The following is a 24739-nucleotide window of genomic DNA, read 5'->3' as shown; positions in this document are numbered from 1 at the left end:
GAACTACATTTCCCATAAATCTGTGCTTAAAGTCGTGGGTGATACCCTGTTCTCTCCCTGCAGACTCAAACTCCAGCGATGTGAATCCCCAGGACACTGTCACACATTCTACCTCCAATGCCGGACTCAGTCGCTCCTCAACGCCCTCCCACAATACACTGGGAGGCCAAGTCTCCACAACAGAGCCTGCTAGTGGCCAGAAACAAGGCTCAAAATTTGTTTATGTCTTCAGCACAGGGATAGCTAACAAGTAAGGAAGCCAGAAGTTACCTTTTCTATTACTTCGTATTTGTCATATATTTTTTGGCTTAGAAATGGAATATTCCTGTTTAATTGTTGGTGTTCACAGTTGGTTTATCTAGCCAAGTTTTAAATATTAATGAGTTTATAGAAAGTAAAACATTTTTTCTTTTACATAATAAAAACCTACATCTGCAGCAACACGATTAAAATAGAATTGCTAACAGTGATATTTTCATTGAGTGTATCTTTGTGCTTCTGTCATCAGTGACTGTTAAAGCTGTTTGTATATGTGGGACTAAGGCACTTGGCTTCCTCGCCTGTCCTTCACCCAGCTTTTTCAATTATAGCCTAAATATTTTGTGTGTATCTGCACAAGCACGTGTGTTTTTCAGTGGGAGTACATGCTTTGCTTAGATTACCACTCTCTTTTGGGAGTTGGAGATCAAATATGTGGATGCCCAATAGAAGGTGTGCACGTGTAATACTTTTCTTAGTCTGCTGACCTTGGCATTACCTTCATGGTCGCATCTAAGACTCAGTCATGTGGCTCACTGTCTCACACACTCACACTCACTATTGTGTCTGATGACTGATATCTAACCGTCTGCCTCCTTGTCCTCAGGGCAGCTGAAGAGGTTATTAGTGGCCGTATAGAAAACATCATTGTCTTCCACATTACAAACATCTCCAACAACAGGGACATAGCTCACCTCCTCTTGGTAAATACTCATTTCATAGTAAATAAATACTAACATATATACATGGCATATGAAATTTTATATATATATGAACATGATTATGTTGACACTGCTACATCTCAATCCCGTTTCTCTTTCTCTGTGTTAAAGAACAATGCAGCAAACGACTCCAATCCTCCCCAGCAGCCTCCGTCCCACACCCAAGATCAGAGCCACCAGTCTGGATCCAACCCGTCCTTACCTGGCACGTCAGAGCCAGCCCCACCACAGCCTTCAAATCAAGGGAGCCAATCTGGTGTTCTTCCGCAGGAAGGCTCATCCTCTACAGGCATGGAATCCAAAAATATTCCCAGCAGCAGCCCCAGTAACACTACAGCCCCAGTTGACCAGGTCCCTGCAACCCAACCAGAGGCTGGCCTCAATCCCCCAACATCAGGTGAAAGTGGACAGGGTGGAGGAACTGGTGGAACAGGTCTGACACCCCAACAGCAGCAGCAACACCAGCAGCTAACCCAGGAGCTGTTGAACATGGAGGTGAACACAGAGGGTCTGTCACAAGAACAGATAGAACATCGGCAGCGCTCTCTGCAGACCTTGCGAGATATTCAGCGCATGCTTTTCCCTGATGACCGTGATGCCCCGCCAGCTGGAGCTCAACAATCTCATGGTGGACCCCATGATGGGGGTCCTGATGCGCCACCCCGGAGGTCTGAGCAGGGCCCCTTACAGGCTATGATAGCGCAGTCTCAGAGTTTAGGCCCACCAGGTGGACCAGTAGGACCTCGTCCACAAGGTCCACCTTTTGGCCCACCCCATGGTCCCAGGGACATGCCCCCATTTCCACAGGATGAAATGGGTCCACACATGGGAGGCCCAGGTGGATGTGGAGATGGAGAGCAGATGACCCCAGAACAGGTGGCGTGGCTGAAGCTACAGCAGGAATTTTACGAAGAGAAGAGGAAGAAACAAGAAATGCAACACCGGCCAATTGGTCCTGATATGATGATGCACCCCCATGGTCCACGTGGCATGATGCGAGGGCCCCCCCCTCCTTATCAGATGGGCCCAGGAGAAATGTGGGGAGGACCCAGTGGGCCACCGGATCACTATCCAGAGCGCATGAGCATGGGTCCTGGCCCCAGGGGTATGCCCCCACATATGCAGAGGATGCCTGGCTTCTCTGGTATGATGAATCCCGAGATGGAGGGCCCCCCGAGGCCTGGAATGGGATGGCCTGATGAGTTGCCTCCCCGTATAGGAGAAGCGCGTTTCCCTGGAGGACCTGGGCCAATGTTTGCTGGTCCAGGAGCTCGTGGTGAGCGTTTCCCAAACCCTCAGTCAGTCCAAGAGGCAATGTTTCACCAAGGAATGGGTGGAGAGAAGGGTCTTCCTCCTGGGATGATGATGGACATGCAGAGGATGATGGGACACCAAAGAAGTGGAATGGAACCAGGTAATGGCATGGGTATGTTTCCCAGAATGCCCAGTGATGGTCCCATGAGTCCTTCCTCTAGACTGCCAGGAATAGGGGGCCGAGAAATGGGACCTGAGTTCGGCATGGGGCCTGGCCCGGGGCCAGGACCTCATATGCATCCTTCAAAACTACGAGATCCCCCCATGAATATGAGTCCTGATGAGATGATGAGAATGAGAGGGGGTGGAGGGCCAATGGAAAATATGGGTCCACAAGGCAGGCCCATGCAGGGTCGGTCATTTCCTGAGCAGACGCAGCCAGGAGACTTTCCTATGGGGCCTGGGAGATCCTTCCCTGGGGGTGCTGGAGGAATGAGGGGTCCACATGCAGACCAAGCATTTGGTCCAGAGCACAGATCTACACCAACTGGAGGCAATGGCCGTATTAATCATATTCCCTCTGCTGGGGGTCCTGCACAAGGCCAGAGGGGCCGCAAGCCAGCAGATCTGAATGTCCAAGCAGGAGGTGGGAACTCTCCCAGTGTTAATCCACTTAAGTCTCCTCCTCTGAGGCAAGTGCAGTCCCCCATGATGGGCTCTCCCTCGGCTAATCTTAAGTCCCCTCAAACACCGTCCCAACTGGCTGGCATGCTCACCGGTTCCACAGGCCCTGCTGCCCCCCCAGCACCTCCAACTTCAGCACCAATGAAGTCTCCTCACTCCATGATGGGATCAGCAGGTGCTTCTCCTGTTCATATGAGATCTCCTTCTCTCCCTAACCCATCTCCAGGATGGGCTTCCTCACCAAAACCACCCATGCAGAGTCCTGGAGTGCCCCCTCAGGGTGGCAAGCCTCCGCTCAGTATCACCTCACCAAATATGATGCCAAGTATGGAGCAAGGTATGCATTGTTTTTCCTTTTCTGTTGTTATCTGTACCCTTTTCTTGTAAAAAGAAAATTCCTAAATAAAAACAATGAAAAAAGAGAAGTTGTATTCAGTTAATATTGGGATTTTATTTTTTAAATGATTATTGGGTTGAATTTTAGTTACAGTTATTGTCTCAGTGATCACATTTCAGATATTTGACTCAACTTGTTGAAACAGAATCAACCTAAAAACTGAAAATGATATGGATCTGATGTGTCTATCTTCCATGTTCATCAGATCTTTCAGATTAACACATCTGTGGGGTGGGGTTGGGTGGGTTATGGTCCAGTGGCTCCCTCTTCTGGCCACATATTATAGTAGCCACATTATCTTACTAAGTCTTAATTTGCACACAAATTGCAAGGAATGTCACTTGTGGTAGTTTAATGTGAAACAATCCACAAGAAGCAAAAAAAATCGACTGTTGTATTTTATTATTTCTTTGTCATGTCCTCTGTTTCTTCATATGTTGTCGTCTAGGTGGTAACGGCCCTCCCTCAGCCCCTCCTTCATCAGGGGCTCCATCTGGCTCCATGTCTCTCCCAGGCAATGTCCCGTCTGGTAGCCCTTACACCATACCTCCTGAACCAACACTATCCCAGAACCCGCTCTCCATCATGATGTCACGCATGTCCAAGTTTGCAATGCCCAGCTCCACCCCACTTTACCACGATGCCATAAAGACTGTTGCCAGCTCTGATGATGACTCACCGCCAGCTCGCTCCCCTAACCTGCCGTCAGGGAACAATAATGGTAAGACGTGAAATATCTTCTGTATAATATTTAATTTCAGTTCTCTGAACTTGAGCTACTTTACCAGTCGCTATACTCTGTATATAATAATTTCTTTTTGACTTATAGGTATGGCAATGAATCACCAAGGCAATCCACGTATGATGGGACCTGGAAATGCTGGACCTATGCCTGCCCTCAGCCCTCTAGGTATGAATCCAATGGGATCCCAGCCTCTCTCACATGGCATGCCCCCACAGATGCCCTCTCCCAATGCCCCAAATATGGGCCCAGGCATGATGCCTCATGGTATGATGATACCACCAAATCCTCAAGACCCTGGAATGGCCAACCCTCAAATGATGCCACAGGGACGCATGGGTTACCCTCACCGGGGCCAGGGATACCCCCTAACCCAGTCACCTTCCCAGCAAGGCCCTTTCTCTCCGCACAATGGTCCCGGTCCCCAAGGCTTCCCTGGCCATCCTATGGGTTTCCAGGGAGAGGGAGGACCTATGGGAGGACGGATGGGGAATATGTCTCATGGGGGAGGGGCTGATGGGGTTATGTGCAAACCCAATACCCCTGGTGGGCCAGAGTTCAATAACATGCAAGGTGGATTCAGTGACGCAGACCTTCATGAGGTAATGCGGCCGGGAGCTTCTGGTATTCCCGAGTTTGACCTGTCCAGGATAATCCCTTCAGAGAAGCCCAGTCAGACTCTGTCTTACTACCCTCGAGGTGGAGGAGACAACCCCGGGGGGAAACCGCCACACCCTTCTGGCTTTCCCATGCAGAGCATGATGGGCGACGGCCCACCAAGGATGGGGATGCCAATGCAGGGGATGGGGGGAATGTCAGGGGGACCTGGTCCTGGGGGAATGGGCCCTCAAGACATGCCAATGGGCAACCCTGGCCACAATTCAATGCGGCCACCGGGATTCATGAGCCAAGGCATGATGGGCCCTCAGCACCGGATGATGTCCCCTGGGGGCCCAGGAGGGATGATCCAGGGGAGACAAATGGCCCACCCAGGTCCTGGAGGCTCACCTAACATGATGATGTCACTGCAGGGCATGGGCGGCCCCCCGCAGCAGACAATGATGATGGGGGCTCAGATGAGGCCTCGTGACATGGACATGGGCTTCAGTCCGGGCCCTGGAATGTTCTAATCCAACAGAAACATTGTATCTAGAATGTTCTTGGACAATACACAAGGAAGGAGTAATGATATCGGACTCTGGAGAGTATTCATTAAACTGATGGACTCGAGTAAAGGAGGTAAAATATGAACGAGATGGCGTACCCAGAAAATGAGCAGAGTGGAGATAACCAGTCACCTGGTAATTTCCTGTGTGAACTATTCCGGCGGAGACTGTGATAGGGCCGCATTGGAGTACTTTTTGCCACAAGAACATTTAATTTTGACTCATGAACTTCAGAATGTATGGGATTGTTGTGGTCACACAGTTTTGCAAAACTGTTCATGTGGGGGGGCTTTTGGGTTGTTTTTTTTTTTTGTTTGTTTGTTTTTGGGTTTTTTTGATTATCTGACTGTAAAGATGACTTCGACATCAAAGAGGAATCAAACCTAACTAAAAGTCAGCGTGGAGATGCTACAGTATATGTCTACTTTTTTGAAATTAAAAAAACAAAACAAAAAAACAAATTTGTCGCGAAAGTGGTATGGAACAAGAGAAAGGAAAGAAGAATTTGTGCTTTGTGAAGACTTTAGTGGAAATCCATCTTGTCTCTCGCTCCATTGTTTTGACTGTATCTGTACAGTATATACGTGAGAGTGCGTTGGCGTGCTTGACCGAATGTGCGTTTGTGTGGTATGTATGTATGTGTCTGTATGTATAGGCATTCTATCAGTGACCTCTCAACTCCTCTTACCAAGCTTTCATTGGGGGAGGAACGTCCCCCTAAAAATACTGTACTGTTTACCATTGGTGGGCTATTCAAATTTTAGTCTATTTTAATTTTCTTTGTAACTCCAGTGTATAACAAACCAAACTATGACCTCATTAAGATAATAGTATTATTAAAAAAGCACAAACATGGACCATCTGCAGAAAGCGTCTTCTTTCTCTATTTTTACCATTGAGAGCAAACACATTTTAAGTGTGATGATCCTGGCAGCTTTGCAGCACCATGATAATCTCCAGTCCATTTCAAGTTGTAGATGACATTTGACTCTGTGCTCCAAAACTTTCAGGACTTCCTACGCTCGCCAGCGTGAATACTATTGCTAATACCCAGATGTGCTGTGTTCTTCTTGTTCCTGTTGTGTTCCTGTTTTGTTTTGACTCTCTTGTTGACTCTGGGTAATGATCATTCCCACAGCAATAATCTCCCGATGGTCAGCAGAATAGGACAGGAGTGGCTGTACGCCGCAGCAGGTATGCCAGGTATTATAGAACTAGAGCTAGGTAGATCTGGTATAAAAAATTTAAACAGATAAAATAAATTTTTTTTTTTTTTTAGTAAGGCAGGTGTGGTGTCCGGAGTGAGACACAGAAATGTAAACACGTACTGCTTACCATCCAGTTGACTTCTTCTCTTTTCTCTATTGTATAAGCTTGTCATGTGTTTCTCCATTGGCTTTGGTGCAGAATAGCCTACCAGGGCTGTGGTGATGGACTACAAATAAAAGATATTCTTTTGTTATATACATGTCTATGGAGTGTGTGTGTGTGTGCACACGTGTGTATGTTTCCACAGAGGAGTCTTTACTATTTCACTTACAAGGACTAGTTACGCGTCTTTGTCTTGTACATACTCATACCAGCTTACCAACATTCTGCTACAAGAAGTGCAAGTCATATTAAGGAGCAGCGTTGATATGCTGACATTTTATCAGGAGGTACTAAGTGAGACTATTTTCAGAGGACACCACACTTCTAAAATAGATTCAAGCTTGTTGATGCGTTCAAATGCTTCTCCATTAGCTTCAGAAGAGGCCTTGAGGTTTTTCTAACCTGTATTTTAAAAGTTTCATTTGGCCTGTGGGAATAGTTCAGAGCCTCTCGCAAGATGTGAGCTTACAGGGGGGAGAAGAAAAAAAAAAGACTCCATATTGATTAAAATCTGTATTCATGTCACACCAAACCAAAATAAATCTTTACATTTTGAGTGGCAGGTCATGGGAACCTCCCACAGATGAGGTACAACGTGTGTTTCTGGAACAGCGCAACGCTTGGGTCCGTGTGATTCAAGCATGCATTGCACTGTGGTCTCACAAGGAGGCAAAATGTTGCATTCAAAACATGTAGCAGAATAAGTGTTCTAACACAGTCTCTACTCCACACCTTTCTAAACACTTGATCCAGTACATTAAACTATACTTCCCTGAAGAATGATCGAACCGTATATGATGAATACAGTTGGGAGCGCAACTGATTTGATGGAATAATTTAATCAGCAATCAGACACAGGCCACATAATACAAACCTGTCCATATATCAGTGTGATGCATAACTGCATCAGTAGTTGTTTAAAAGTGTAAAGGAAAGGTTGAGAATGCTGTTGGAGATGTTAACAAACACCACCCCAAAAAGAGGAAAAACAACAAATTTATCCTATGAATAAATATCAATGCTAGACTAAAGCCTGATGTAATACATTCCAATGTGCCATAAAGGCCTCATTTCTAAGTTAATTAAAAACACAAACCACATCATTTTACTGACTGAGATGTCCCCTAGTTGCAAAAAACATGATTTTCTTTGCAGCATTCACATATGCTTTATATTTTCCCAGTGCAGCAAATGCTTGCAACCATAAAGAATCACAAACAAATGTAAACCTTACTCCTGTTCAGGTGAGTTACCAGTTTATTCTTAAAAACGAAGCTAATTGTGGGGTTAACAATTAGAAAGTATAAAATAACTTCAGCCTTAATCAGTAAGCTTAACTTGCATTCAAATATAAAGCATCTATCACACTCTTCCACTTTGCACTCAGCTGTTATTGAACTAATCGTTTAACTTAATTTTAAAGGTTCTATATATCGGGTTTTTCAGATAGCAGCAAAAAGCTATTCATACAGATGTAGTGGAGTGATGATGATCTTAGCAGAGGACGAAGCTGCAAGCCTCCTGCGTGTTGTAAAATGAGTGTCTTTGTTCTTTGTTTTTGTAGCCACATGTGCGTTAGTGTATGAGTCCCTCCCTTTGAAAATGTTTGTCCTCCCTGCATTTATAAAGAGACAGAATGCAGTTCAGAGTATTCACATGGTGCCCCACCCCCACAAAGAGCACAAACAGAAGAGGCAGGGGAAGTCAAGGTAATGTTACTACAGTTTATGACATTACCAAGCGCAATAAAAGCACCCCATCAATTGTTAGTCCATCTAAGATGTCAAACAAAATCTGTGTTTTTTATTTTATTTTTTTTAAAAAACACACATCCAATCTGAATGCAGGACAAAAAATATGGGAAAAGTGCCGCTGATGGTGGGTGGGCATGCAGCATATCACAGCCATTTAATGGCTTTTACTGTGTTTGCATAGAGTGATGGTCGGGGCTGGATGCTTTTTGTTGGCTCACGTGTGCACAACCTTTCTGTTTGTAAATGAATTGCAGAGAGAAAGGGGGTGGGGGGGTGATTGCTTTGGTCTTAAGATGCCAGTGCTCTAGTGCACCATTCAGTGATTCAAAATGTCATTTATAGCACCTTTAATGCGATTGCCATGGTAACAAGATGATGTTGACTCCTGAAAGCAAGCGGTGTAACCCGAAAGCTCTACAAAAGTGGCTGTACTCCAGCGTGCTCTGACAGTGAGATGATAATGACTGATGCCGGCTGGATGGAGAGAGGACTGAGGATGTTAAAAAGGCATGATGCGTGCTGGCTGTCAGCGGTGTGCCGATGCGAAGGCTTGCTCAAGGTTCAGGGTTCGGTCGGGCCTACGGTTCTGTTGCAGTGCGAGTGGTAGTCTTCAGGGCTCAGCGAGTACGTGGAGAGGACCCGTTTGAACTCCTCCAAGGGGCAGTAGACTGCACTACAACCCCCAATGAGTTGATCCTGCAGAAAGAAAAAGTAACTTGAGGTTATAGAAAGAAAAAAAAAAAAGCAATTTTTTTTTTTTGTTTTTGCTCATCCTGCGACACATTCTCAGCTCCTACCTCGCCTACATATGACACTTTAACAAAGGCCTCATTAGTTTTCCGGTTCTGGTGCAGCTCCACAGTGAGATCAGCGGCATACGGTGGCCATCTCATGTCAAAAATCCCCAAAGCCAAGAGACAAGGAATCAGAGTGGTGTCATGTGCGGAGTACAAAAACACCTTCCTGTTCGAGAGAGCATTTCAAGAGTGAAGCATTTGAAGACCAACCACAGTTATGTGTGAAATAATGCGCGTCCAACCTGCTTGGCTCTGATGAGGTGCCCTGTAGTTTCTCCTCGATGTTGTCCACCAACATGTGCAAGAGAGGTCCCACAGACAGCTGCAAGCTCTCTCTGCCACAGACAGCAAGAGAAAGGCAGCCTGTGAAGCTGAATGCACAAGTGGTAAATCTCAATCTGGCCTTTTAGATAAGCCCCTGGGACTGGTGACTTTGGTTAATCTGACCTCTTGCTGGGCTCGAAGATATGGCACATCATATCCACGGCTCTTTGCTCCACTTTATCCCTCCAGGTGTCGAGCACTTGAGGGCAGGGCAGGCCGTGTGTCTGTTAATGCAAAGGAACAAGTCGCAAGTCTTCAAATAACTCCGTATAATTTCTGTTTAAATAGCATGAAGCTAAATGCATTGATTTCATTTGTCTGTGAGAATTAAATGACAACAGATAGACATCGACACCACCGCTGACTTTGACTAGTGAGAACCCTCCAGAAAAACTGCGGCTTCCTACTCATTAAATGTGATTTCACCCTCTATTGTGACACATGGACACATGCTGTCAATCTTAATATCTGGGTTAATATCAGGCTGGATCTCAAGAAGATTAATGAACTCTGATGCTGAGTTTCATCTTACATAAGGAGCAGCTTGCGAGGTTGCGGCTTCCTGGCCACGTCTTTACAGTAAATCCTATGTAATTCTGATAGCTTGTGGCAAGAGCTGGCAAAAAGTCACATAAATCACAATGTGGCAGTGTCACCTCTCTGGCAACCATGTCATCCCTAATGAGGATGAAGTCAACTTTCTGGTGAGCAGCAATCCCCAGCTCGCTCTGGATGCTCTGCAGGTCTGCCGCGATGTCTGGCAGAGTGGTCGACTCTGCCCAGCGGTGGCTGCAAAGAACACACGCGGTGTCAGCCACAAAACACAGATACACCGTGACAACCTGTCACAGGCGCCTCAACTCTGCTCATAATGTTTCCACAGCACATTATTTCAAGGCTCCAGTAGGATGGTTTAGGCTTGATGGGACTCTATTGCTAGGAAAACACACTCTCTTCATACCCGCAAAGGATTTTAAGCATCTTGCATCCGTGATAGTTAGGATACAGGATTTCAGATTCGGCCTCCGATGTTAAAATAGGCACAATTGCTGCAAGTAGAACAGGAAATTGCAAAATAAATGAAAAATTAAATAAACAGATGAGATGAGACAGAAAAATGGGATAAGTAACATACTGCACATCTCCGCTCTACCTTTTTGTTTTTGCTGGAAGAGCCCTGCAACCAGGCACTTGGCAGACTCAATGGTCCTCACAATATTAGTGGAGCGCACGCTAGAAATAAGGAGGAAAAAAATAGGTCATGGAAGGCACCCAGTTCTAAAATAGTAAAAGCATTTAAACTCATATCCTTTGTACTTGCACTCATAAACCCAATCTATCAAAATGTCAGAGCACAGATATGAGGGTTTTTTTTTTCTCCTTGCTCCTCATTATGATTTGGACCACTTACTAGACCTCAGCTGGGTTAAATGTGGAGGTAAGGAAATCGCTTTCTTCAATGTATCTCCCCCTTAGTCTTTTGCCCAACTCATACAGCTGCTGCATGCCCAGTGTGGTCAGCTGACCAGGGAATGTGCCACCCTGCCAAACACAACAAACAGGATCAGGTTATATACCCACAGATGTGGCCGGGCAGACACACACCTGTGATCACATGCAGGAATCCGGGCTGGATGTGGTACAAGAATGGCCGGAGTCCATATTGGGGGATTTAGTTTTCTAAGCTAAATCCAGTGAAGTTAAACCTCTTTAGCAAAGCAGCTCTCAGCACAGGAAAGTAACAGCTCCACGGACACTGTGACCGGACACGATATGTCAATAGGAAGCTCTACGTACAGTTCAGCGGCGAGTGAGTGAGCTCAGGCCAGTGATGTCTGTAGTGGCACCTTTAAGCCACTAGATGGAGAAAAACTACATGAATTGAGGAGAGTAACAAGTGTGCTACACACATAAGGTCTATGGAAAGCCCAGAAGAAATGTGTTCAGACATTAACTTTGTCATACCACTAAAAGCAAAGCAGCATTATTAGGTTTATTCCATCATTTTCATAGTGAGAGTCAAAGTCAACTAAGCCAGATGACAGCCAGCAGCCACATCACACCTATTTAAAAAAACAAAAAAGACAATGACTCACACTAAGTATGTTTTTCCGATAGCTGTCTTCTATAGGAGCCGGGGGCCTGGGGCCACCCTGAAGATCTGTCACTACATAGTCGATGCTGGTGTGCGGCGGTGGCTCCAAAAGCATTGGCACCCACTGGGCCTTTGTTGAAAAAAAGAATTTGCAGTTTTTTTCATGTGTGAAACATCATTTTCTACAAAACATGCTCTTAACGGAAGACAGTTTTACCTCCATAATATCAGGTATTGACTTTAGGGGCGTTCGGGCGCCGTGCCGGAACAAGATCTGGACCAGCTTTAGCTCGTAAGGGGAATCAGCGTTCGTGTCAGCAAGGTTGGAACCCGTAGCAGCCTTTTCCGGTTTAGTCTTCTGCTGTGACCACAGCATCGAGCCAAACGCCACGGACACCGACCCTAACGCAGCCGCTCCGCCCCAAAGTCCCTTCATGGCTGTGCTGTGAACAAAAGACACCAGCTGTCACCACAGAGCCACTGAGAGTGAGATAAAGCATATGCACAGGATCGAAACAGTCTGTGTCCCTTACATAAGAGATCGATTAGAAAGTTGGAATTTGATCTAAAAACTATTAAAGCTTCCAAGTGCATGGTTTTAAGAGACTATGAAAACATACAAACATCCATTTAAAACTCTTTTAAACTAAATTATTTGGACATTCTGTTTGAACAACATCCGTTAATCAGCAGTCACAAATCCTCATCAGTCTTTCAATACAAAACTGTGAAAACTCAAAGGATTTCAAATAAACAAGACAAGAAAAGCAGCAAAAGCCTCACATTTAAAAAGCCTTTGTTAGGCCATTAAAATCAGTCTAACAGCTGCTTCTGCTCTTTTCACTAACCTGTGTTACCTGGCACAGTTAGACCTCCTGTCACGGTCAGGGATGTCAGAGATGATGATGGTGTGGCCAACTGTAACACATTGAGTAAAGCGGAAGTTGTTACTACAGACAGAAGCGTGAGTGTAGAGAATCAACGTTAAAAAAAAAAGATGACGGTTTCTGATGGTGCAACACTGGTGCAATGAGCTCCCCAGGATGTGACGTTTTCCTCATTAAATATTTATTTTTTTGTAACACTATCTACTTCTGCTATAAAACTCAGATTATTAGCATTTCAACAGCACAGGGCACAGGTTAGGCAACAGGAACTCAGTGAAACACGTTACGAAAACGGAGCTAACCGAGGTGAACTCTAAACTAGCGAGGTGCAGCAGAGGGTAAAGTCCCTGCTGTCAGCCTCGATGCCAGTATCACCAAGGAAGATCACTGCTACCACACAGCCACGGCATTACCTACAGATACAGAATAAAGTGTTACCCTCGATTAAAACATACACGGCGTCCGGGAGATGACAAAATTCACTTCAGTCATTCAGCAACTAAGTTTCCACCAGTACAGAGGCGCAAGTCATGTCGGTAACTGTAGGCCGGCAAATAATGCTTCAGAATAGAAGAAAATGAGAGAGAGGTGAAGATTAAACTACATTTCCCGACATCCCCTCGGAGTACTGCCGCTCTTCTGTTTTTGTTTGGAGACTTGAAGGGGAGAACACCACCAAAGTACGCTACTCCCCTCTACAGGAAGAAACTGTATCTGCATTTCGAACTAAGAGGATTTGTTACTTTAATCTATTTTATAAAGTTATAGATCAAATATATTCGAATTTGGACAATTTGTTTATCCAAAAGCGAGGATTTTCTGGGCTTTTTTTGTTGTTGTAATCTTTAATTGCAAATGTACACTACTGTGCAAAAGTCTTGAGCAACCCAAGACAATTCTTTTTAAAAATTATAACTTGAGATAAAAATGGATATGCAGTACATTACGGTAAAACAGAGTTTGTGGAGTTCAGACAAGCTTGAAAGTCAATATTTGCTATGACCACCTTTGTTCTAAAGCACAGCCTGAACTTCCCGAGACAAGGTTTTCAGTCTACTTCTTGCGTAATTTGGCGTACCTCAGCACCTTCTCTCTGTTTCCCTTCCTTAAAAGCAGCTTCTTGACAGTCACCCTTTCACTGAGAGCATTTTTGATGAAGCTACAGTGAACAGTAGATGAATAAAAAAGGGCCAGATGCATACTTCAGGTCCTGCGGCAGGGCTTTGCTGGAGTTTTTTCTTGGTCAGTTGCAGGAAAATTAATGAAAAAAGCCTGGAGTTTTGTTGCTTAAGACTATTTAGAAAAAATTATAAGAATGTTCAGGTCCTTAAGGAAAATGTAAAGAAAAGAGGGCTGACCCTGATCTGGATCTCAGCCGTCTTATGGCACAAACGTACTTATTCTATGTGTGTTATATCAACAAGTTTAGCTGTTTTTATTTTAGTAAAAGATATTAATACTTGTCTGAATTTCCCCCCAGTTTTTCCTTCTAACTACAGCATGTAAATCTATTAAATTAAATTTCCAAAAGTCTTAAGCAGAGCTGCAGAAAAAAAAACAAGAAACATGCCCCATTTATATTTATATAAGATCTTTAAAAAGAAGACTTTTTTTCAGGAATTAACTTTTTATAAAAAAAGATGTGAGTCACGCATTCACATAGAGATACCTAACGCATGACTTGCTCACGAATTCCAGTCACACTGAAGGGACCTTCATCTTCCATGTTGCCAGAGTCCTCTTAATCATTACTGAATCATAACTCAAGTAAAGCAAAATCTCCTTGAGCTTACTCTTGTTTGGAAAGAGGTCTTAAAAGGACACCAATTGGAAAAGATATATAACACTTAATAGTTTTCACTGTAGAGTAACTTATAAACTTCCTTGTAGGTTTTACATTTGTATTAATTTTAGTTTGATGCTTAGTCTCGTGTTTGTCTTTCTTTAATGTATGACCATTTATATCCTTTTAAGCTGATTCTGGTTCTTGCACAATTTTCAAACTATTTTTTAAAAATGAATCCTTTAGAAAAGAAGACAGGAAAACATTTTATTAAGCAGCAAATGTGCTATCACCATCCTGGTCTAACTCAGAATACACAAATATCTCTGTGAAGCTCAATCTCAGAAAGCTCTGAGGTTCCACAGAAATAAAAATAATACAAAAGCAACAAGGATTTTCCAATTCAGCTTCAGCATGTGGCAGATTAAGCTGGATACCAGACCTCAGCATCCTGGCAGAAATGGCGAGACAGTCTCTGTTTGTGTAAACATTGCTCATCTTCCACAATCTGTCTCCTGCAGGTCCTTTGTGAGGACGGCAAACAGAAAGTCGCTGCAGCAATGGTACAGTGATTCAGAAATGCTGGAGACTCTTCATCTTTGTTCGGATCTGGAAATTGCATCACTTTGTCTTGATTTCAGCATTTCTGCAATGAGCACGTTATTTAAATGGTAGTTGTTCTAAATGTTCATCTTGTGCAATTCTAACAGTTTAGTGTGTGCATATTTACATATACTAAAGTCTTTCTATGTTCATACGACAGACAAATCAAAGGCAAGTGTTGTACGGCACTGAATAAATCACACGCTGAGAACAACAGAGCAGATTGTACAGCTGATGATTTATTTATTTGTTGTGGGTTTGCGATGACAGTTATTGCATAAATGTGTGTGTGAAATAACCAAAGACTGCAGTGGATGTACAGCAGGATGGACAGTTCTTCAAATATTATGCTATGTTTATGTACATATACATGTATATATTTTTAAAAAATCATCTTCCACTTGTAAAGACAACATGGTTATGAACTACCCGCACAGTTACTGTGCTACAAGAACAATACATTCAAAGACACCAACCGACTCACACACTTCTTAGGAACACACTTTTAACACAATGGCTCCGGGAGAGAAAGGGGGAAACGCTAGTGCATTGTTGCCACCTAGTGGCTGAATCCATTCATAACAACATCCAAGCAGGACCGCTTGCTTTTTCTTTGAGGGACCTTCAAAAAGAAAATCCTGTAAAAGGCTACATTCTCTCATTTCTGTGCACAGAAGACTTCTGACTAGTATAGGACTGACTTCACTGACAGGCTTTGAGATTGCAGTGCTATTATTTCCGAGTTAGGTTTTTATGTTTGCCTGCAGGTATAGTGCAATCAGGTCAACAAGTGGTTCAAATGACAGTCTCTACCACGGCTTTTAAATAATTACAAAAACAATGTCATAAGGAAATAGATATTTCTGACGCTTGATAAGGCACTTTATCGAAGAGCTTCACAGTTTCTAGCATACTGCGATCTTGTCTATTTATTGCAAATCTTTTTTTCTTTTTTTTTTGCATTTGTGTGTGACAAAAATCAGCTAATCTGTAGTTAACTGGTTTAAAATGAAAGGACTCTCTACTCCTAATGTGCAATAGTCAGGTGTCAAACCTGTTACTCTGTTCTCATTATTCTCCTTTACAGCTTGTTTTGCAGTTTTTCTTTAGAGCTCTAGGACACAAAGCTCACACAAGTCAAGTTCACATTATCCACTCATCACATGTGCTCAAGTGTCAGGCCTTGGTGCTACAGTTCATAGTTAGCCTCAGCTCATGCCTCCATCACAGAGATCTATCTCCCAGACACACATTTCTTCCGAAGGTCCAGCCCTTCTTCCTCTCTTCCTCATCCACCACACTTTGTGAATTTATACTGCCAGGTCATCTTGGCGAGCCCTGCTGCTGGTCCCGCTGGTCTTGCTCAGGCGCCGTTTGTCCTTCAAGTACACTGAGTGTAGCAGAGGCAATGGCGAGCAGTTATTGGGCAGGCCTGTTGGTACCTGGTTGTATCTCATCCTGAGGAAGTCTTCATCATCCTCCAGGTTGTCGCAGCTACGATGTCGCTCAGTTGCCAGATTGGCTGAGTTCTGCTGCAGCGCCATTCTGGTGTTGAAGGGATGAGAGGCCATGGAGGTCATGCGGTTTATGGAGGTGGGGGCTGTCAGGCACTGGTTGAAGTCAGGAGGTGGGGTGCAGGAGACTGAGGGTTGTGGTGAGGTGTTGGACTCCAAGGCTGCAGACACCGCTACCGTCACAGCTCTCTGCTTGCTCTTTTGCATCATCTTTTTGTGTATGCACCTCTTGATGCTCTTCCAGCCGAGATGGTAGAGCTCCAACACAGAGAGCAGCAGAGAAACGCCGGCCACCACCAGCATGAAGACGATGAAGACATTCTTCTCCGTGGGCCGTGACATGTAGCAGTTAACCGGATTGGGACAGGGCAATTCCTTGCATAGGTACAACGCATCGAGGAACACCCCATAGATAAGATACTGCACCACAATGAAAGTCACCTCCATCATTGTACGGATTAAAATGCTCAGGACGTAGGTCCGCAGCAGCGCCCCTTTTAGGCGAACTCTGCCACTCCCGTCAGCAACCACCTCCTTTCCGCTCTCCTTCTGCTGGAGGTACTCCTTCTCCCCCTCCAGGTCTCCTCCCTCTTCACCTCTCGCCTCTCTCTCCTCCTGCTCCCTCTTTCGCCGCTTCTCCTCCCTGCGCACTGTGTGCATGGCGTGGCCCATATAGATGAGGGAGGGCGTAGAGACAAAGACAATCTGCAGCACCCAGTAGCGGATGTGTGCGATGGGGAAGGCCCTGTCGTAGCACACATTGGTGCAACCTGGTTGCTGGGTGTCACAGAGGAAATCGCTCTGCTCGTCCCCCCACGAGGACTCTGCCGCCGTGCCCAGCACCAGGATACGAAAGATGAAGAGGATGGTGAGCCAAATCTTTCCGACCGAAGTGGAGTGTTCCTGGACTTCCTCTAGGAAATTCCCCAGGAGGGTCCAGTCCCCCATCACTACTCACGGCCTGGGCGCACACCTGAAGCACAAAGAGCTGGTAGGAACAACGGGGAAGGTGAAAAGAGGGTGCACCGGAGGGGGAAAGGGGGAGTTTCTGAGGTGGAGGATGAATAGAGTGGAAGAGGAGGGGGAAAAGGGGAAAAGAGAAATACAAGCAGACAATCAGTGACAGCTGTAGGTCATCTGCATTCCCGCTGATGGGAATGACCTGGTGTATGAGTGGCATTGTGTGGCACAAAAATAGCCTCTCTGCCTGTGAATCGCTTTAGGGCTGGATACTGTCACATGAGAACAGCCATTTTTTCCCCTGAGAGACAGACGGAGGAGAAGAAATTTGGTAGCCATGTAAAAGAAAATAATAATATTATTATTAAACATTAGATTATGTGTGTTTACATTCCCTCTTGTCCTGTTCCAAATTATTAAAACAGATTAAATTACAGAAAGCGAAACACACCTCCATCAAAGGGGCGAGTCAGCACAGAAAGACTTTGCCCTTTTTCAGTGCTGTGACCTGGCCTGAACTGGACATTTCCCATTTCCCCCCGCGGCACACCACTCACAATTTCAGTGCAATGGTTTAGATGGCCACTGTTCTCCTTTGCTGTGATGAAACCCTCCTTCAGATTCCAGTCTCCATCTATCTGGAGGTGTCAGTCAGACTGCTTCTTCTCTCTCTTTTTTTTTTTTTCAAACTAATCTCTTGACTTAAGCATTATTGAGAGTCTGGGTAAGATCCAAACATGGCAGTGACAGGCTGGGAAGTCTCAGCTGAGAATGACCCTATAAGGCGGTTTACTAGACAGCTTTATGGGTGACACAGATGACCGCCATCATGGAGGGGTTAAGAAAACCTGTCAAACTGGATCAAGTGGTGACTTCTAACATTTATGGGCTGAATATGCATGTAGCTACTTTTAGCTTTTACTACGCAATTAAGAAATAAAAGCCGGTTAAAACACCTCAGAAAGAAAAAAGGGTTGAAGGTCACAGGTCAACAGGTTTTTCCAACGCGTCACGCATTTGAAGTTAATGCTCTGTTTGGTGGTGTAGCAGAACATGTAGACATTACTCTAAAGGAGCCAAAAGCCAAATATACTTTCATGGAAGGAAATTATATACAGTATAATCCCTACAAGCAAAGTAAGTAAGTAAGATTTTATTTATACAGCACCTTTCAAGATAAAGTGCTTCACAATAAAACGCCAGAACATAAAACTAAAAGTTAACCAAGCACAAGTCTAAAGAGAGAGAGAGAGAAAGAGAGCTACAAAAGCCACAGGGGATGTTAATATGATTTCTTACCACCTCTCATCTCTTCCTGAAGGAAATCCTCGAGCAGCTGTTTCCATAGCAAATAGCTGTTTGGTCCACAGTGCAAGGTTTTGAATCGACTGGCTAACACTGACTCTGGTTATGTGTGACAGCGAGATATGGTCTAAATGACCATGACCATCTGTCTCGCCCCCTCCCTCTGTGTCTCTATGAAGTATATATATGGCAATAAGATGGAAAATCAGGGCATTGTGCTCCGTATCTCTACAGCACAGAGTGGTAGAAAACAAAACACCAGTATGACAACATTTTGGAAAAGAAACGTTTAACCTCCATCCACAGCCCAAGGCTGACAAGCCAATGCGCAGCACAGGAAAACTGCGCTGTGCTATTTTTCCAGCATACATCTGACACCTTGGATAACTGGACAGCAGCTGGCCCAGAGCCTTAAACGGATAAAAAGCTCACGATCTTTACTGGAAGTAAATCGCAAACAGCCGCAGAGTTGAGGAAGTGACTGAGAATCCAGCCAGCACAATGCCAGGAGACCGCACATTAAAACAGCCACGCTCTTATCAGCTGATACTGACAACAAACCTGTGCAAACCTGGGTAACAATGCATTTCCCCCTGGGCTATGACAAACTATGTGACAATCTCTTGCTGGTTTGCATGTGTCATTTTCTAAATGAATCCCAGATTCGAGCCGTGAGCATAGAAGAGATCCAGAACAAGTCATTTTGTAAAATGATGTTCTTTAAGAGGATACACGTTTTTAATGAGTTTTGCTTTTTAAAGGGAGATTAGGTGAAGACTGATTGTTCCCTAATCTATTTGTACAATGGTACAGTGGTATTCAGACTCTCACACAGTTTCTTAATTTAATGCAATATTAGTTTCAAGGCTGCCAAAGTTCCCCCCGTGGTTCTAAAGCTGTGCACCATTTAGATGCTGATATCTTGTAAGCAGGATTTGATTGGGTAAACTGCCTCTTTTAGAAAGGACTTATAGTCCGTCAGTCTGGGCACATGGTGTACATACACAGCGATGAGAAAGGAAGGCAAAGCAGAATTCAGAACAAGTGGTGTGAGGCTGTTTTCTTGGCTACGGTCTCCTTCCCTCGAATACCTCTTCCTGCTCTCAGAGGAAGCAATCTCAAACAATATGATTTCCTGTGGACAGCAGGAGCAAGACATTGAAATGAGCAGAAGGTGAAAGGGGTGGAGGTCAGAGACGAGCTGCTCCTATGAACCGTTTCTGTCAAAGTGCCTTTTACTGCTACTGGTTGTCGATCACACCTGTGCTGCAGGGATTTACTGTGATCCACTGTGCCCTTTTCTGAACAGTGCGCTTTGCCTGTGCACCATCACAGCTGTCAGGTCTGTTTATAATCTCAGTGGTATTGTAATGGAGGAGTAATGGAGAATCTAGTTAGGTTGTATTCAAAATAGCAAAGTGCGTAAATGCAACATTACGTATCCCTGACTTATTTCCTTTGACGCTGATCGAAGTGCCTGTGTTTGCACTGAGAGAGCTTCACAGAAGGAATGTTTATGTGGTGGAGGGATCCTGTGATGAACCAAACAATAAGCTTAGCTTTCTACGAACTGAAGGAAAAACGATGATGTTTCAGCACTGCAAGGTCAACTCAAACCGGGCTCACAGTGTGCAGCCTTATTGTAATTTCCAGTCAGAACATCAGTCAGGCAGCTGAGACAAGTTAAGAGAAAAGCAGCAGCTACTTCACTGAGAGGTGATGGCTGCTGCTGTGACTCACTGTAGACCAACAGGAAAATTGTTGTGTGTTTTCTCTCCCTCTTGCGGTGCCAGAGGGCGGTGGAGCTTGTTTAAGAACCAGTGAGGCTGGTGGCAAGGCCCGAGGCTAGGGAAATCTTACAGGAACACGAAGCTATGTTTGTATTGCTATAAATTTATGCCCACCAGAGTCACCTTGTGTCATAACACAAAAGAGACATAGGCACATTCCCTCAGTTGTGGTTTCTAAATCTTAGACAATAAAATCCTTTTGATGATATTTTACTGATGAGCTTTATAAACTACACACTCTTTTTCCAACTCCCCCTCAGCCTGCAGTGTATCCACAGCCCGGTAACAACAGGGGGCAGGGTTGATTTAAACTTTCCTTCAGTGATGTGCACCTTTCAGCACTAAGCCGTGTTTGACAGACTCCGGATGCTCTCAGGGGATCAGGATACACTGGTTGATCTGCGCTGTCATCACAAGCACACAGACAGTAAGGTGGTGAGTTATACACTTTCCTGGCTCGCTTCCCTCTGATGGGGCATTGTTTAGACTACCATCAGTGGAGGAAAACGTATGTTGTGCATTAAGAACAATCGTGTTATTCGTGTCTGAAAGGATTTGCTGAAGAGATCAGGAAAAGTCATTTCTTTCCTACGGAAGGACAAATTTGGCCTAATTGTATTTTGGAGTTACCAGCATACAAAACCCTGTTAACTGAATAGCCAAACTAGGGAAGAAAATGGTCATGTGCGTTATTTGAAGATATTTAATCGGCAGCTATAAGGCCTGATGCATTTATAAAGCCTCTGTAATGAGCTGCATGCGCTAAGATGGTTTTTTAGTGTCAGAAATGTGATCAGTGCTGAGAAAAAACAAAACAATCCATAACGCTGCATAGATTTCTGCAGGAAAAAGTTAAATAAACAGCAAGACACTAATGGTGCACATTGTGTTTTAAGCACCTAATTGTTTTTACATGAACCAGAGTTGGGTTGTTATGCTTTTAATTCAATTTTAAATCTAAAAATTATGATATATTGTAGTGATATTCATCTCTATCACATCCTCTAACCAGGTATAGCATACAATAAAACTTTATTATCTGAAGTTTTTTTTTACTCTTGTCACTATTTTACTCTATGACCTTGGTTGTGTTGTGTTGTGTTCCTCTCAATGAAACAGCCTCAGTATAGCTTTACTACAGAACCGCCATGTGTTAAAAACAGTACATACAAGTTTTCTGAGCTTATTTCAGTTAGATATCAATAGCATAGTGGATAAGGATATACAAGTTGAAGTCACTCACACTTGGTTATTTTTACTCTCTCGTACTATTTTTCCCAGTTACAATGCACACACGTATTTATTTTTCTAATGCTTGAACTTTAGCACGTCTCCAGAGTCAGTCCCAGTCCTGCAGCAGCTGTTTGGGTTAGGGACTTGTTCCTGAAATGCCAGGATTACAATCGAGGATGAGCGTGTTTAAGTTTAGCTATAGTGGCACGCTGGCTGGTGTTAGATTGGTGTAGGGTGACCTACAAAGTGGATCTGATTTGGCACGAGAGCGAGAATTCTTCGCTCTCATGTGAGTCACCTGTTGCCACTTCTTACAGACCCGCACGGGTCTGGGCTCCCATATATCAGTCACACCAGCAGAAGCCAGCAGGCCGATGTGCTGTCTGCTACCTTACATGGCTGTCTGGCTCTTCATCTACCCACTACTGTACACAGACCCACAGCCCTGTTATGATCTATTGTTGTGCTGCATATGGCATTACGCTGGAACCTTCAGGCCAGAAAGCTGCAAGGTGTTTCAGGGAGCAAAACAACCTCCTAACAACCTCCTGATCATGAAAAGCAGTTTTATATATTTTTATTTCGGTGTTTACTTATTTGAAGACAGTCTATATACTCAGTAATACACATACCATTCAGCCGTGGCATAGGGCACTGCTTTCAGATTAGCGAGCTGGTAATCTTTTATCTTTTACTGGCAGGTATTTAAACAAATCTCTTTTTTTATGATGGCAGAGGGAGTCTCGATTCACACTAAGACATGCTAATGGCTACTTTTAAGTGTGAATGTATCAGCTGTTGGTGCTTGAATGTCAAACAGAGGAACACTGATACAGATTTAGGTTGAATATCCTGCTGAAATCACAGAGTAAGATTTTTTTTTAATTTTTTTACTGAGCATCACATGAAGTTATAAATCTGTTATTTTGAAATATGAAGTCCTAAAAGTTCTTATTTCCTACATAAAAACGGCACTTTTTGGGGAGTACGTTAAAAAGAAATGTACAGTTCATCTTTGAAACAAATCCCTAAATAGTAAGTAAAGGAGAAAAAAACGCCCCAAACTGTATCATTACGACATTAAATACCGCCCGTGTATTTAAGAGGCCTCTTTGATTATGAAAAACTTGCTTATAATAGAGCAGTTGTGCTCCGTAGCACTGTTACTAAAGAATTTAAATGTCTTCCACCGTTGTTCAAGCCTGCTTGAACAAAAGAGTCCTTTAGTTTTTTGTTTTTTTTCGCCTGTATTTCTCTATGAACACTCAGAAGAGTAACTGGTATCTACAGGCAACTCATTAATTTGATTTTTATCACTTCTCTGTAGAAGAACAGAAACTGTAAGGGTAAATTGTGCTAGCATTAAAGTAGAATTATCACGGCACAGGGATAACGATTTCTTAAAGTCTTCATTGAGTAGGTATGCATTGCTGGTGGCTCTGTGCTTTAGGTTACCTCCAGTACTGTGCTTTGTTTGAGTATATTTTTCTTATATGAAAGCCACGAGGGAAGAAGAGCGAGACGAAAAGAGTTAACGTAAGTGGGTTGACAGCTGTACCTGCCGGGGAGGACAGGGGGTTTAACACAGACCAGGCCTCTCACTCCATTGTACCTCTCTTCAAGATATCATCACTCCCTTAAAGACTGCTTTAGTAAGATGCTCGCAGCTTTTTACCAGACAGTCTGCATCATTTCACTGAAATGTCATTGAGTATTATTAGAGGCTTCTATGCTTACCCACCGTTCTGCTTTAGTGCCGATATTCGAGAAGCTGCTTTCAATCAAGCAGAGATGGTCCCTCAGAGGAACTAAGTCTTCCTTAAGTTAGCGGACAGATGGCAGGTGTAGATGTAGATGACCACAGCACGATTGTAGGACCACCTTCTTGTGGACATCAGCAGAAGATGACTCTTGACGCCGGCATCTGAGCGTCGTGTCTTCCCACCACGAGCTGTTTGTCCACACAGGGGGCACGAGAAGAAAAAACAGGGCATCACGACAGAGTGTTTCCCCCATGGACCTCCCTTCTCTTTCCCTCTCTCTCTCTCGCTTCCTCCTCCTCCATCTCCTCCTCTTCCTCTCCACACTCCCCCTTAATTCTTACATCCCTGGTGCTCTATTTTTTGCTGGGAAGCGTTCTCTGGAAGGGGAAGTTGAATTGTTTGTCTGGGATCAATGGCAATTCCTGTCAGAGTAAACTTCAAGACAGTTATTTACCATGCGACTCTTGGGTTTACTGCTGAGTTTTCTGTGTTCAGGGTGAAATTCCCACAGTGTGAGATGTAAACTGTAATGAGGTGAGGTAAATCCAAATTATCTAGTGAAAATGGGATTAGCTTTAATTCAACGACCAACAACTTTACTCTAAGTTGTGTTTTCAGGAAACCAGTAAACACAGGAGAATCAAGATTTTGGTCAAAACACCGTACCTGCTTTGTTCACTTGTTCGTCTCAAGGTTTCCCTTCATCCCTCCTCAAAAGTCACGCAGACCTGCAACCAGTTGGTGAAGTTTGGGATTGCAACAAAGAGTCACAAACAAAACCAAAATAGCTCATCCTCCTCTTCCCTTGTTTCCCTGTTTGCTGAATGTAATGTGAGTGTCAGCCGAGGACCCCCTGTACTGGCCTCTGCCTGCAGACACATGTTCTATTATATAACAGGAATCTTTCAGGTTTAATTCCTCCTTGCTGGAGGCCATTCCAACGGTTATAATGAAGCATTGAGAGCAAAAACACACAGGCAGATAACTTCCCTTCTCGCATGTCCTTAACGTCTTTCAGAAACATTCAGGTTTCCCACCACTTCACATTTCATTTTAAAAATAATACTAGGTCATTTAGGAAAATACATGTACTTTATGTGGAACTATACCCATTATGCAGTGTTAGCGTCATAGAAAATGTAACAGCAACACCAGACTGGTTAGCTTGGCTTCCAGGAAGTTACTGCACCTGGCCAGGAAATAACCTGCCTCGTACCCACGCCTATAACCACAACAGGGAGGAATGAAGATTAAACAGGTCCTGTAATCAGACGAGAGGTTATTTGCTGGGAACAGAGAGGAGCTGCTGGGGACAATTTACAAGGTTTACCTGAACT

At 44.1% G+C, this 24739-nt stretch overlaps 3 protein-coding genes across 10 annotated transcripts in view; 1 reads left to right on the top strand and 2 right to left on the bottom strand.

Annotated features, from left to right (window-relative positions):
- bcl9 (BCL9 transcription coactivator) overlaps positions 1-6687 on the top strand; it is a 28746-nt gene extending 22059 nt beyond the window's left edge. For both annotated transcript variants that reach the window (XM_026144085.1, XM_026144086.1), the window contains exons 6-10: positions 64-250; positions 866-962; positions 1092-3255; positions 3764-4036; positions 4145-6687. In XM_026144085.1, coding sequence (XP_025999870.1) covers positions 64-250; positions 866-962; positions 1092-3255; positions 3764-4036; positions 4145-5187 — 3764 coding nt within the window. In that variant the 3' untranslated portion in view covers positions 5188-6687. The remainder of the gene's footprint in view (positions 1-63; positions 251-865; positions 963-1091; positions 3256-3763; positions 4037-4144) is intronic.
- A 407-nt stretch (positions 6688-7094) lies between these two features.
- On the bottom strand, positions 7095-13035 carry acp6 (acid phosphatase 6, lysophosphatidic). 4 transcript variants are annotated; one of them, XM_026144087.1, is made up of 12 exons: positions 12907-13035; positions 12422-12482; positions 11782-12007; positions 11566-11694; positions 10881-11011; positions 10623-10702; positions 10431-10518; positions 10126-10258; positions 9593-9693; positions 9388-9516; positions 9146-9311; positions 7095-9044 (listed from the first exon to the last, which is right to left on the bottom strand). In XM_026144087.1, exons 1-12 carry the CDS (start codon positions 12941-12943, stop codon positions 8910-8912), a joined length of 1416 nt encoding a protein of 471 aa, XP_025999872.1. In that variant the 5' UTR covers positions 12944-13035; the 3' UTR covers positions 7095-8909. The 4 variants fall into 4 exon arrangements, with proteins under 4 accessions (XP_025999872.1, XP_025999875.1, XP_025999874.1 ...); XM_026144090.1 differs by having other exon boundaries at positions 12413-12482; positions 12890-13030; XM_026144089.1 differs by having other exon boundaries at positions 9388-9480; positions 12907-13030.
- A 2021-nt stretch (positions 13036-15056) lies between these two features.
- Positions 15057-23677, bottom strand: LOC113008309 (gap junction alpha-5 protein). 4 transcript variants are annotated; one of them, XM_026145645.1, is made up of 2 exons: positions 23377-23677; positions 15057-17399 (listed from the first exon to the last, which is right to left on the bottom strand). In XM_026145645.1, the coding sequence occupies exon 2, from the start codon at positions 17297-17299 to the stop codon at positions 16148-16150; it is 1152 nt and encodes a 383-aa protein (XP_026001430.1). In that variant the 5' UTR covers positions 17300-17399; positions 23377-23677; the 3' UTR covers positions 15057-16147. The 4 variants fall into 4 exon arrangements, with proteins under 4 accessions (XP_026001430.1, XP_026001426.1, XP_026001427.1 ...); XM_026145641.1 differs by having other exon boundaries at positions 23381-23677; XM_026145642.1 differs by lacking the exon at positions 23377-23677 and adding an exon at positions 18611-18986.
- Positions 23678-24739: the final 1062 nt, after the last annotated feature.

The sequence above is a fragment of the Astatotilapia calliptera genome, chromosome 16 (genome assembly GCF_900246225.1).
Source record: "Astatotilapia calliptera chromosome 16, fAstCal1.2, whole genome shotgun sequence".
Classification (NCBI taxonomy): Eukaryota; Metazoa; Chordata; class Actinopteri; order Cichliformes; family Cichlidae; genus Astatotilapia; species Astatotilapia calliptera.
Note: the sequence above shows the minus strand (reverse complement) of the source record. Positions and strands in the feature narration are given on the sequence as shown.